Genomic DNA, 13906 nt, shown 5'->3' on the forward strand with positions numbered 1-13906 from the left:
GGCTGCCCAGGGAAGTGGTTGAGTCACCATCTCTGGAGGTATTTAAAAGACGTGGAGATGTGGTGCTTAGGGACATGGTTTAGTGGTGGACTTGGCAGTGTTAGGTTAATGGTTGGACTTGATGATCTAAAGGTCTTTTCCAACCTAAATTATTCTATGATTCTGTGATTCTATGATTCCACAATTGTTTGGGGTTCTTTTGGTTTTTTTAATGCTCAGTAAGACTATTTGTAGCTGTACTTCTATTAGAGTTGAGATATCAAATGGAAGTGGCAAATATGTTAGAGTGATCACAAAACTATGTGAAACTGGGGGAGATGAAGGGCCCTTACAGTCTGTGTAAAAGAAAGGCTTTAGTATCCAGGTAATACAAACACTTATTTGCATTGTTACAGTGCGTTAAGCTATTCTATTAGTGTAGCGAACTGAAAGTTTGAAAACAGATTAATCAGAAAGCATCTCTCAAATGATATGTGTCTGTGATCTTATTCTCTCGCCTGTGTCTTCCTTCTTCCCCCCACCCCTAGTCCTTAGATGACCTTTCAAATGTCCCTTCTGATGAGACAGTTCAACTCCATGCATACATCTCAGATACTGGTAAGTGAATCTATTATGATGGCTGCATACTTGTTTTCCACCATTTATTTTGAGTTTTTTAATATTACAGGCCCTTGAAATCCTAATCCTTTCATTATTTTAACCTCATTAAACATTTGAATTCATATTTCCCATGAAGTACTTGTAATGGAAATCCTTACAGAATTGGTGCTGTAGGTTGTAGACTATATATCTGTACTTAAAATGTGATTTAATTTTTGTTGTTTATGGTATTATTATTTTTCCTATCTCTGGAGAATTATTCATTAAACTTAATATTGAGTAGCATTTATTTTAGCAATTATTTAAAGAACAAATTGTAAAAGCCATGTCTTTTTTTCTAGTCACACAATTCTATTCTTGACTGTTTACTTCTGTTGCTATAATATTTTCCCCTATTTTTTCTGCTTCCTTATTGACTTAGCTTAATTTAAGTTAGTGACTTCAGTCTTTACAGTGGTGGCATTTTTGGTTATCTTTTGAAAAAATTTGCCTAGTAATAAATTAAAAATTTTTATTACGTGAGAGTAAATAACAGAAACTTCTCTGATATTATTTGCAAATATTCTAGTTAGGTGAGATTGCACTAGGTAATTAAATTGTGAATGAATCTTCAGATACTTTTTTTGGTAGATTTTACTATGCAATAGACTTTTAAATCTATGCATTTATATAGCAGACACATGAGCTGTTAGCAAGAATTCAACTATTTGACATTTTAATTAAAAACTCTATTACTCCAACCAAGTGTGAGTGCATGGTGCAATCCAAGTCTCATGTAGTCAGTCCTCGGGAAAAATAATTTAAAAGTTAAGAATCACGGTTTTGCTTTTTTATTTAAAATGGCATGTGATACTTTTTTCTGAATTAAACTTGGAATTTTCATTTTCTTGATCTAAGAAAAAGGGTCAACTTAGAACCACACAAATTACGTTAAATTTCTAATCTTGGTGGCAGTGTGTATTGATAACTATCAGCTTGACTCTGTAAATCCATAATACTGCAGTTGAACCAGGGGATAGGTACAGGTTCATATTGTAAGATAGGATTAAACTGGACGTCTCCTTCCTCTTCATCTCATGTTTGAACAAGAAATACAAGTCCCTGCTTTCTGGATGCTACAGGCAGTAGGTGCATCTCGCATCTGTGTGCAGGCTCCTTTCTTCTGCCGATTACTACCCTTTACTGTGCTTGTGGGGTGTATGCAAGATCTTCTCCATCATCTTTGAGGATTTGCCTTGTCTTGTGTTGGAAAATAAATGCTGATTAAGAGGCTATGACATAAGGGGTGGCAGGGACAACTTCCTTCTTTTTCTGTCACACCTGTCCTGAAGTGGTACTCCTAAAGGTGCAAATTAGCAGCGCCCCTGAGATGTGGTATGGTGGCTGCACAGCAGAGTGGTCAACCTGAGTTTAGAGGATAGGGCTTGCTCAGCATCCGTGGAGCCAGGGTTTCCCAGCTCCATTCTCTGGGCAGTCTTTTGGCAGCATCCTGACTGCCTGCTCTTTTTTCTTGGAGTTCAGCACTCAATATTCTTCTTCTAGAGGGTAGATGGCAAAGAAAAGATGCTCTGAAGGATGCCAAAAGATAGGATGCCAAGAGATAGATGACAAAGAAAAGATGCTCTGTGCCCACTGTGCACCTTCCTAGCGAGCAATTCTTACATTGTCAGTAGCTGCCCTTATCCTAGAGGTGCTCCTGGCTGCTTAGACCTTGGCATTATACTTGAGAGAAGTCAAGGCTGGAAGCACAACAGAGGTTGGATCTAATGATTTGTCATGAAAAGTGTATTTTATGGAGCGTGGGTGCATTGAGAAATTCACAGAACTTGATTAAAAAGTATTTTCATCTAGCCACTGGAAAATTGTGGTTACTGGGTATTGGTTCAGTACTTAGAGATACAACATATTACCAATTCAAACAGTGTGCAGTGTAAACAATATTGGTTCTAGGTGATTCTGTAGATTAAATGGAAGTTTTTGAAATAAACTCTATCACTGGAGGAATGTCCAAGGAACTTAAATATTCAGTAGAGAACAAAAAAATGTTTGTTTCTCTTTAAGATAACTATCTGTGTTCTTTCCATTTATAAATTGATTTCTCTATAAAATGTGCGCTTGTGTGTGTGTACACACAGAATACATTATATATGTACACACACATACATAATTAATACGTGTGTGTGTATATAGTTTCTGTTGACTTAAGTAGTGTGGGGGTATTTTTTTATCTTACAGCTAATAACAAACTGCTGATGTTAATAACAAAACTGAATGCTTACAGCTTGCTAGCAATGTCTTTTCTATTTACAGATTTTTTGATGGACAAGCTTTTGCAATATGATTAGAGTACTTTGCAGACTGGAATTTCTTCTGGTTTTACAGTTGTCTTTCACCCATATCTTGATTAGGTTAAAATTATTTTTTAAAAGATCTAATCACTATTCTTAGACCTTGAAACCTTTTCTGTTCTTTTTTTCATGTTTTGCATATCAGTGAAACTTGTCTAACTTTAAGGGTGCTTAATCTATATTTAAGTTTACATAGTAAGTTTCTGGAGGGTATCACTTATACAGTGTTTTGGATAAAGGGATGGCTTACTCTTCTGCTTGCATGTCCATTTTTGTCTCTCAAGTCTGTCATTCCAGACATTTCTTCACTTCACACGTGTGTCCTTTCGTCTTCCTTCTTTCTGTTTGTTCCTTTTTTGTTTTTGTTTTTAAACTACTAGTCTATGCTGACTATGACCCATATGCTGTGGCAGGAGTGTGTAATGACCATGGCAAGACATATGCACTGTATGCTATCACAGTCCATCGGCGAAATCCAAACAGCGAAGAGACATGGAAGACATATCGACGCTACAGTGACTTCCATGACTTTCACATGAGGATCACTGAGCAGGTAATTAATCTCATAAAAAAATCTTCTAAGGTTTCTTCGAAAGGTGCTTTTGCTGTGTGATGGTATGGCATGACTATTGGCTTTCTCAAAGTGACTTAAGATGTGGAGTTACAGCACTATGTTATTTTACATTAAGCGTACTTTTTACCGTTTATATCATACATTATTTGTACTGAGCAGTTCATAGGTGCATGAACTGCTATTTATATAGTTTAGTACCTGATCACTATATAATTGCTCTATCAAAAGGAAATGGAACTTAAAAAGCTTTTCCCCCCACCCCCCCTTTGCTTAATTTTACACTAAAATGTTTGTATGGAAGTGCTTATCGGTCTCAAACAGTGGCATATTTCATTTGTTATATTTGTCACAGATATTAGGAAGTAAAAACTGAGCTTGGGAAATAGGTATTTAGGTTTTAAGTGAAATGTTAAGGATCGGTGGGGTCTCAGAAGGGACAGCTGTTGGCAGTTCAGTGTACTGCTAGACAATCTGCCTTTTATTGCTCTACTTGTATTCTCAGACTCTTAACCCTCCTAAAATGAAAGAAGGAAAAAATAGAGACTTGTAATTCACCAGCTGGTACAAAGTAGAACCTGCTGACATGAAAAAGTGTTGAAAATGCAGTGCTTTTAGAAGAGGAGGGTGAAACGCTTTTAAACCAAGCCTTTGGAAAAGTCAGATTTGACTGCATAACCTTTGAACTAGTCAGAAGTATTGGATTACATCCCTTTACTTTGTTATTAATAGAGAGGCATAGAGAACAAATTCTGTGCAGGTAGGTTAGCATTGTAAAGTCACAACAGTAGTAAAAAGGGAAAAAGCTTTATTAAAAAAGCAAACATTGCGTTGAATATTTGTATTAATTATAAACAAAGTCTGACTTTCCTTTTAATTTCTCATTATCTTAGTGTGCTGTCAATAAATTTGAAATACCAATTTTTGTACTCCTCTTCAAATTGATCTTTTTTTTTTTTTTAATTAATTCACTGTTTTGAAGAATCCCTGACCTGTTGTAACAAGTATGGGTTCCCTGACCTTATAGTGAGTTAATGTTCTGCTGATATGGGGCAGTCATTTGAAACTGACCTACCAGTAAATGACTAGAAAAAAATGGCAGAAGCAAAAATTTTCAAAATATGAAAGCTCAGAAATTTCTTGTGGCTAAATCTGAGTTCTTTGAATTTACAGAAAATGGAAACGTTATCCTCCAACACTAAGATTGCAAAAAGTAAAGTAATTCCTGTGCTTCATGGTAGCATCTCAGAAACTCCCAACAATTTTGCTTTGTTTTGACAATAAAATAGACATTCCTACTGAGTTGATGGGCACAGGAGTGTCACTGATACACTGAACACCCTTCTTGTATGCTTGTATGAGACATTTTTATTGACATGTTAAATGTAAAGATTGGCATCTTTTATTTAAAATTAATAGGAAGGGCAGGGATTATTGTTTATGTTTTTCAGAGAAAATAGGTACTTGATCCAAAATGGAATTGAAGTTAGCTGTGTATAGTATCTGTATGAGCTTTTTTCCTTAAAGTACTGAATAGATTCACACCAGTTTCTTTAGTCAGTAATGTAATAAATATAATTTGAAGTAGATATCTATATTTAAAATAAAGGCTGTTTTTTGCTTACATCGCTTCTGTTTAGATACAAGTATCCAAATAAAAACTAGACCATCTTCTGTTCAGTTATTTTCCCACGTGACCTATTTGCAAGGGAATGGGATTTGTAAAATTGGAAATAGTTACTCTTTGGTGCTTCCTCAGGCCATAAACGTTATATGAGCTTTGTGACATTCCAAAGTTTAATGATGTCTTTGCAAAAAGACACCTTGCAGGGACTGAATGGAATCAATCTTTCTTAAATCTGTAATTTTGTGGTCTTCTCTAGAGAGAAAAGGATACAGCCTTTTTCCAGGTTGTTTCTTAAAGCCTAGATACTATACCTTTCTCTTTTTACCCCCTTTAGAATATTATTTATTATTTATAGGAAGTCTGGATTCTATATGTGGATAATCCTGATTCTTTGAGGTTTTTTCTTGTCACTTTTTTATTTTTGCGCATTGTAGCAGGTATGTTCAACCTTCTTAAGTGTTAGGGCCTCTTCTTTCCCTGCTGCTTCCCTGGAACACCAGTTCTTTCTGTAAAACTGGAACAGTGGAAGACATGTCAGCCAGTGCCCATCACTGTCATTACCTGGAGAAAAGGCACAAGTGATGGCATATCAAGCATGGTATGATAACCGATGTGTAAACTGGGTGCTGCCATCCACTCCAGGGATAAAAACTTAATCATTTCCGTAGTAGGTTTGATCAGGAAAGGGAAGATGTTTTAGAAAGATTTACAAGTTCTCTTGATGTAGTCTCATAACCCTACTAACTTCTGCACAAATAATAATGATAAATCTTGAGCCTAAACCTTTTTGAGCAGATGTGATGACAGGACTAATTTGCACACTACACTAGTCTGTATTGCAAAAGTGAGTATCATGTGTGTTCAGAAATTTAAATTTTGCCCTTGGGAGTCTTCTGAGAATTTTCGTGCATTTGTTCTTGACGGCCTACCTTTAATTTTGGCTTCTCCAAGGAATCTAAGTTCTGGGCTTGATGCAGAAATTGTCAGGTGTTATATGGTAGATAAGAATAGGTGAATATAATGACCCCTATAATTTCTGAGCTTATATGGCGATTTGAAACTCTCTTGAAAACAGAACAAAAAATCTTCTCTTTTTTCTAGTTTGAAAACCTTGCAAATATACTGAAACTTCCTGGCAAAAAGACATTTAACAATATGGACAGAGAATTTTTGGAAAAGAGGAAAAAAGATTTAAATGCATATTTGCAGGTAAGCTGTTAAGTTTTTTTTGGTTGTGTTCTAGGTTAGAATTCTTTTTTCTGAGGTAGAAAATTTGCTAGCATGCTTTTTTAAAAAAAGAAAAAAAAAAAAAGCTGTGTTATAGGTGCTATACAATCCTAAATAGTATACCATAAGAACTTAATATTATCTAATAAGTTTGCCTTTTCTTTGCTGTTTTGGTTTATTCTCAGCCAGTTCTGTCCCAACTCCTCTGAGCTGGTGAGGTTCCAGCTGTGTTGGTTTTGAGCTCTACCCCACTTAACTTTTCTTCTGTTACGCTCATGTTTATGGTTACTTTCTGTTGTGCTGTTGCATAAGGATTGGCGGTGGCACCCGCTCCGGCAGTGTAGCGCAACCACACAGCTTCTCCATTCAGATAAGGCCTGTATCAGCCCAACTAAAGGAATCCAGTTGTCCTACTTCATAGGGACTTTCTGGTCATTTAGCACTAAAATATGTTGACCAACTCAACGGACATGTTAACAATAAATAATGAAGATGAATAAAGCATTGTGAAATCTGATTGTTCTGTTTAAAGTGGTAATATTTTTTCCTTTGTGAGATACATGTCCCATTTTTAATAGCAATATTTTTTTCAGTCACAGCTTTTTTTTTTCCTTGGCATTTTAGAAGCAGTTTCAGTGGTCATAAAGGTGTGTATTTTTCTGTGAGATGCTATAATTAACATACTAGTTAAAATTATGGGAATTACCAAGAAGCATGTTGTTTCCATCTTAGGAATAGTGTAATGTTGGAATAAAATTTAGAGAATGAATGAGAAAATACATTGCAAGATGTAGTGTCTTTGATTGTGCATGGTAAACTTTTACTAAACTGAATGATAAGGCCTTTTTCATTATTTATTAAAAAGCACCTTTTAAAAATTGTTTTACTCAGCTCTTGTTAAATCCTGAAATGATGAAGGCTTCTCCAGCTTTAGCCCATTATGTGTATGACTTCCTGGAGAATAAAGCCTACAGCAAAGGGAAGGGGGATTTTGCACGGAAGGTAAGAATGTTTTGCACTGTCAAGGGAACTTCAGAGCATTCATTAGTGCAGTGATTGCATTAAACAGAAATGTTGAACTGATATTAAACAGCTATATAGCACTTTCAAAACAACTTGCAAGTGAGTTGCTTTAATACTTTGTGAGTGGCAAAGTATCTGAGGACACAGGGAACCAAAAATTTACCGGTTTTATAACAGGTAAATTTATTTGTATGACAAGGAAATAAAATGTTCAAATCAGACACAGTGTATTGCACCAAGACTGCTTTAAAAGTGTGTTTCTTGCAAGTCACTTTCTGTCAGACATCTGTGATTTTTTTTTTTTTTCATTCCTTCTAATGTCTTTTTTCAGTTCTTTACTCTGTATTTGCTGCTGTTACCATGCTCTCCACTCTTTAGCCCAAAAGATGAAATGCGTTTCCCTTCCAAAGCAGCTGTTATGTATTTAGCCATTTTAACCATTCAGAGTCATTGGTCAAATTCGGAGCTCTGAGCTGTGCATCCTTTTTGTTAAGCCACCAGAACTCTCTTCAGACAAGTAATTCTTTGTTCAGTTGACCAGTTTGTGTGGACATCTGCTTTGCAAATATAGCTATTTCTAAACTTTTAGTGATTTTGATATAAAAATCATCTGCAATTGTATTGTCACATCAAGTTGTTGTTCTGCCTATATTCCTTATATTTAACAGTGAAACAACTAAATATTTATCAAGGTTTATGTAATGACTGAGTAAGATTTGATTTCCAGCTTATCAGGTTCTTCATAAACTTAACTTTTTAAGGGCATCGCACTAGTATTTGTGCCTCTGGACTGAATCTAGAGTATATACTGAAACAAAAATTTGAACAGTTTTTATGGAACTACTTTATGTTTTTAATTATACTTGCCATGATATTAAAGCATATTACTCCAGTGCTGTTTAGAAGAGGCACGTTTCAAAGATGAAGAGTTGAAAGCAGAAGTGAAACATCTGGAAGTAGGAAGCTTGGAAGGGAGAAATGGCATTGAGTGAAGAAGAAAAGGAAAATAATTCAAGCTAAGAAAAGCTGAGGGATGGGAAATGGAAATGACTCAGGAAAAAGACCTGTTGAAAGACGTAAATAGTTACAGTAGGGCTGTAAGGAATGAGAAATATAAATGAAAGTGAAGCGAAAACTTTATTCCGCATTCTGTAATGAAGTTAAGCAATTTTAGTTGTTCTTTATGTTATTGTTCTCTGGAACAGTGTGATACTTCTCATAGTGTCTTAATATACTGGTGTCCTCATAGATTATACAACTCTGGTTAAACATCTTCCCCTTCAGATGGACACATTTGTAAACCCACTGCGTAACTCTATGAGAAATGTATCAAATGCAGTCAAGTCTCTCCCTGACAGCCTGGCAGAGGGAATGACTAAAATGTCAGACAACATGGGTAAAATGTCAGAGAGATTGGGACAAGACATAAAGCAATCATTTTTCAAGGTAAGAAAATACTTGGTAGTTAATACATACTAGTGAATTAATAGGAGATTAGCTATTGACTCATTTAAACTTATATTGTCTAGTATAATGAAGAGTCAAGTCATTAGGCAGGAAAGCAATCTGTTTTATACTTATACCCTTTTGATAAGGTTCAGTAGTCATTATACTACAAACATGGAGTTCTTTGCTGTTAAGTAACACATTTTAAGATGGCATCTACAGATTTACAGCGATCCTTCTTCACTTAATTCAATGCAGCCACTTGAGAAAAATGAGTCACTGATTTTCTTATTTTTTACCACCCGTTCTCATAAAGCTAGTTTGCTGCATCTGCTACTTTCATTAGAAAAAAAACCATATATTATGAAACTTAGAATAAGGAGATAGCTTCTCTTCTGCTTATTTCTTGCTGAATTCTGTTTTAAATGAAATTTTCTTTCTGTCTTTCCTGCCATCTTTCCTCATCTTTTATATTCCTAAGATATAATACCTTAGAGGTGGGGAATGGTAGCGTGGCATGCTATCTAGAAGTCCTATGAAAGTAGTAATCTTCCTAACATGTCCATCTTGCCTTCCTTTCCCTTGCCCTCCTCTTTTCTGTGTGTAGCTATAAGGTCTGTGATCAGGGATTGTTCCATTTTGTGTTACCAAAACAGTTATATGTGGCAGGTCTAGAACAGCACCCTAGATGAGTTAACCTGTAAACCATGAAAGGGAATAATAAATCTGTGGTGTGTGTGTGGTTTTTTGTTTGGTTTTTTCATTACTTGTGAGATAAAATGATTGGCTCTGGACTTTCTCATTGCTGGTAACTTCCCTGGTGTGTGACTAACAATATATCTGCAGTTATACTCACTGGGAAGTCCGTGACTAGGCAGGACTTAAGATCAAGAGGAAATACGAGAAGAAATATCAGTCCCATATGAATTTCTAGGTGTTTTCCAGTTGAAGCATTAGGCACTTGAGAAAATATATGTGGATTGTCTTAAAGGTGTTGATAACTTTGATAGCTATAGGAGAATACCTACAGGCTTGATTTGTTGGAAGATGAAAGGACTACTGTATATTTATCTGCAGTAGTATGCAACTGACTTTTGACCAAATGTTAGGTTTTCATTTTCATAACCAAACTGATTATGAAAAGTGATCTGATTTATTGGTGTTCTAAAGCATTTTTTACTTCATAAACACTAGCATTTTTTCATTGTAGGTGCCTCCTTTGATCCAGAAAACCTATTCAGATCCTGACCATTGCCGTGTTGCAGCACCAATTGATGACAATGTGAGTGACATTTTTCCTTTCAAAGCTGACTCCTCTAAAACCCAATTAATGAGTTACTTATTTTATGTTAAACTACATATTTATTGTTTTCTGATATTATACCAGGCACTTACAAACAGTTCTTAACTTTTTAAAAAGAAACTTAAATGCTTCCTCCTAAAACTAACATCTTTGTTAGTACTAAAATGGTTTACACAACAGTGGAATAACTTAGAGTGTACATGCTACTGCTTGTGTGTTTTGTGGGTGGGGGGGTTGTTTGGGGTTTTTTTCCACTCCTCCCTCCAATTCTGTCTGTTCAAAGATAGTATGGTACCAGACTTAGCATCATTTCCGTTGGCATTTTATTGATTCTGATTTCTGATGTGACCTTTTAGGGGGCATTTGTTTAATGGATCAGAAGTAGTGTTTGCTATGTTTTTATGGAAAAAACCTTCAGAATGTTCTCCTAAATAATAAACTTTTAGTATGTGGATACCTAAAATGTATAAAGTAGTAATATTAGAAACTTGAAAGTGAAATTTAAGCTCTTGATGTTATCATAAGCTATGGTATTTTGCTATTGTTTTGATTGAAACATTGATCATATATGTGAAAACAATTGGAAAAAATTCTAAGTAGGACAGAGAGGCCATGAGATTACCAGTGATTATATGCAATTTGCTATGGTCATAAATCTGCACCTGCTCTGCCCTTCACATTTTGGGGTTTTTGGTCACATCAAAGCATTCCAGTTTGTCTTCCTGTGCCTAACTGCTACGATGGCTTGGTAGATGTATTTTTGCTCAAATAACATAGCCTTGAGTTCTTCTGGATTTTCTTTTTCCCCATTATTTTTCACTATATCAGACTTTATCCGTAAATTTGTAATTACAAATGTTTATCTTTGATACTCCTGAAGCTTCTGTTTTGCACAGACAAAACAAACTAATATCATTCAAGCATATGAGCAGCTTCTCTGCAAATATTTCATTGATCTTCTGTAAAATGAATAGAAGCTACAATTCTTGATAGCTTCTAAGTTAACATACAAAGTGTTTCTGAAAGGCAGATTTCAAATGTCTTAAAACCTTTCAACTCTCAACTGCTCTTCTAAGATGCATTGTTCACAACTTAGTCTCTAAATCAGACAAAAAATATGGCAGTTTGAATGGAATTTTAGGTGGAGAAGCAGTACTGTAACAGTGAGGCATGGATTTATAGAATCTCCAGCTGGATTGTGAATCTACTGTCTGTGTTCCAGTTGTATATAAACATGTACTTGTGTAGTCCACCAAAAAAATGTCCACATAGCTGTGAGACCTTGCTACTACTTCCAGCATAGGATTAACAGTGCAGTGCAAACTACTACTCTTCCAGGTAGGGCTGTATCAGACTTCAAATACAAAACAAAATTCTGAATTTTATGCTTAGAATGTAAAAATCCTAATTAAAAAGAAACAAAAACAAAAACCAAAGAAAGTGCATTCAGTCGTGAATAAAATTTGCTGAGGATATAGTAAGACTTTAATTTTAGCTTGCTATTCTATAAAGTTTATGAAGTTTTAATAATAAATACAAAGTGTAAAAAATGAATCAGTCAAAAAATCAAATTAATTTGTTGTATTTGAGATAAATATTTGTGGACTCTTGTGCAATGCAACTGTAACTCCAAATGCTGTCTTTTTATGCAATAGCTTAACAATATGTAGGGTTGTATTTTGACATATAAGCAGGCCACGAGAAGCTGCTGTTGTTTCTATAAGAGAAACATTAATAACAACTAAGATGGAAATCTAATACTTTCATACTACAGAATTTAGTAAACTCTCCCTCAAATTTTAATATTTGAAAAAATGTTGACAGTTACTGCAAGTGTATGCCATCCATCTTTAAAAACTTATACATAGTTACTGAATCATCTGTTTTAGGATTTCCATAGAAGTTGTTTTTTGTAAGCCAATCTGTGTAACATCGTCTATTAAATAATAAAATGATGATGCTTTTCTTAATCTACAAGCATAAAATCACTTAACAGCCATGCAGGTTAGAACGATATCTAAATAAAAGGCAGTTCATTGCAGTGAAGTGTCATTGTTCTTAGGAGGTTCTGAATTTCTCACAGTACGTCCATAAGAAAAAGATGCCAAAGAAAAGCTCCTTTCAGAGTTTTCATGTTAGGCAGTTGGAAGCACAGCTACCAAAGGAAAAGGTCAGGGACAAGCTCTCTCTTTAGGACATATTTACTTGTATTAACTGTGTTCAACTTCGGTGAAATAACTGCTTCTTTTTGTCTTATTTTAAAAATTCAATTGATTTAAACCTAGTTTATCTTTAATTTTCAATCTTTCTTTGCTCTTAGTGATGTTATAGAAGATTTAGGGAAGATTTCATATTACAGTAAAATACAGAGCAAAGTGTTTCTGTCATTGTTCTGCTTATACTGAAGCATTTGACCTGTGAAGTAGCTACTAGAACTGTAGCTTTCTTGAACTGAAATAAAAGTTTGCTGATTATACTTTTACTCGCTTGATCAGGTGGATGACAATATTCCACTGAGAGTAATGCTCCTCCTTATGGATGAAGTCTTTGATTTAAAGGAAAGAAATCAGTGGTTAAGAAGAAATATAAAAAATCTGCTTCAGCAACTTATTAGAGCAACATACGGTGACACAATTAATAGGTATTGCTTTCTTATATAGAGCGATCGTGTGAGTGAGACTATGTAGACTGTGTCTATAAATCCTTTTTGGTTTTACTAAATTATTGTGGTTTAGATCTGCGTGTATTCCCCTTTGAAGAGGATCAATAAACCAAGTACAAATATGGTGTAAAATGGAGATAAACACAAAACATTGCTGAGAGACAAATTCCAGTAACTCTTATATGCCAGAGAACTTCCAAGAGAGCTTTCGCATATCAACAAGAGTCCATGTTTCTGTGAATGTAACTTAATACTGATGGTGTCTATGCTTTTTGCCCTGTGTTTTACACTATACTTTTTGTTGTTAATACTATTTATTACTTTCTGCACTATTTCTGTTTACATCTCTTTGATGCCACAAATGATACACTGGCACTATCAAATTATGTGAACTGTACTGAGTTGCTATGTTAAGTTTTTCCTCTCACACTTTAAAAGAAGGAGGAGGGGAAGGGAAAGGACTGTTATGGGGTCTGTTCTGCGCTCCCCCCCATGTTCTCTGTAATTCACATATACCCTTTTTCAGGCAAATGCAAAGCAAATTAGAAGTGCTAAATAGGTAATGATTCTTGCCCTCAGCTTAGAAATCTACTGTTTCCAGGCTTTCCCTTCTAATAATTTGTTTCTGAAATGTAAATAGAAATACAGAACAAAAAAACTGGATTGGCACTAAATTGTCACTTTGGATTAGTGCCATGAAGCAAAAAATTCATTTCTAGCAGGTGAGAAGTAGTTTCCTATTACTTTTTCAGGACATTCCTCACTGTATCGTTACTTTTCACCCTTCACAAGTGTATTTTTGATGTTTTCATCATCACTGTTAAGCATATAGACAGTTCTTGCAGTACCAGTAGTGATGCAGCCATGTAATAATAATAGCACTGGGTGTTTTTTGAATAATTCCTCATGGCCAGGTGACGATTATCTTGCGACCTGTGCTTCCAAAAAGATGCTGCCCCGTTGAAGAACTTTGAATACTTTTTGCTGTTTTCAGATTGTAGTATAACTAGCTGAGTTTGTGCACAAGCTGCTGCTTTCTTATTGCAGAGATGTGTGCAGAACTATTTTGCTTCTACATTTGGAGCTATTCTAGATACTC

The 13906-nt window shown here is 35.2% G+C and overlaps 1 protein-coding gene across 1 annotated transcript in view; it reads left to right on the forward strand.

The window, feature by feature from the left end:
• SNX13 (sorting nexin 13) overlaps positions 1-13906 on the forward strand; it is a 49942-nt gene that overhangs the window by 29997 nt on the left and 6039 nt on the right. Inside the window, exons 16-22 of the mRNA XM_009326085.1 lie at positions 528-597; positions 3329-3501; positions 6248-6355; positions 7265-7375; positions 8681-8842; positions 10053-10124; positions 12641-12786. Of these exons, the coding sequence (XP_009324360.1) occupies positions 528-597; positions 3329-3501; positions 6248-6355; positions 7265-7375; positions 8681-8842; positions 10053-10124; positions 12641-12786 (842 nt within the window). The remainder of the gene's footprint in view (positions 1-527; positions 598-3328; positions 3502-6247; positions 6356-7264; positions 7376-8680; positions 8843-10052; positions 10125-12640; positions 12787-13906) is intronic.

The sequence above is a fragment of the Pygoscelis adeliae genome, unplaced genomic scaffold, assembly GCF_000699105.1.
Source record: "Pygoscelis adeliae isolate BGI_AS28 unplaced genomic scaffold, ASM69910v1 Scaffold15, whole genome shotgun sequence".
NCBI classification, from domain to species: Eukaryota; Metazoa; Chordata; class Aves; order Sphenisciformes; family Spheniscidae; genus Pygoscelis; species Pygoscelis adeliae.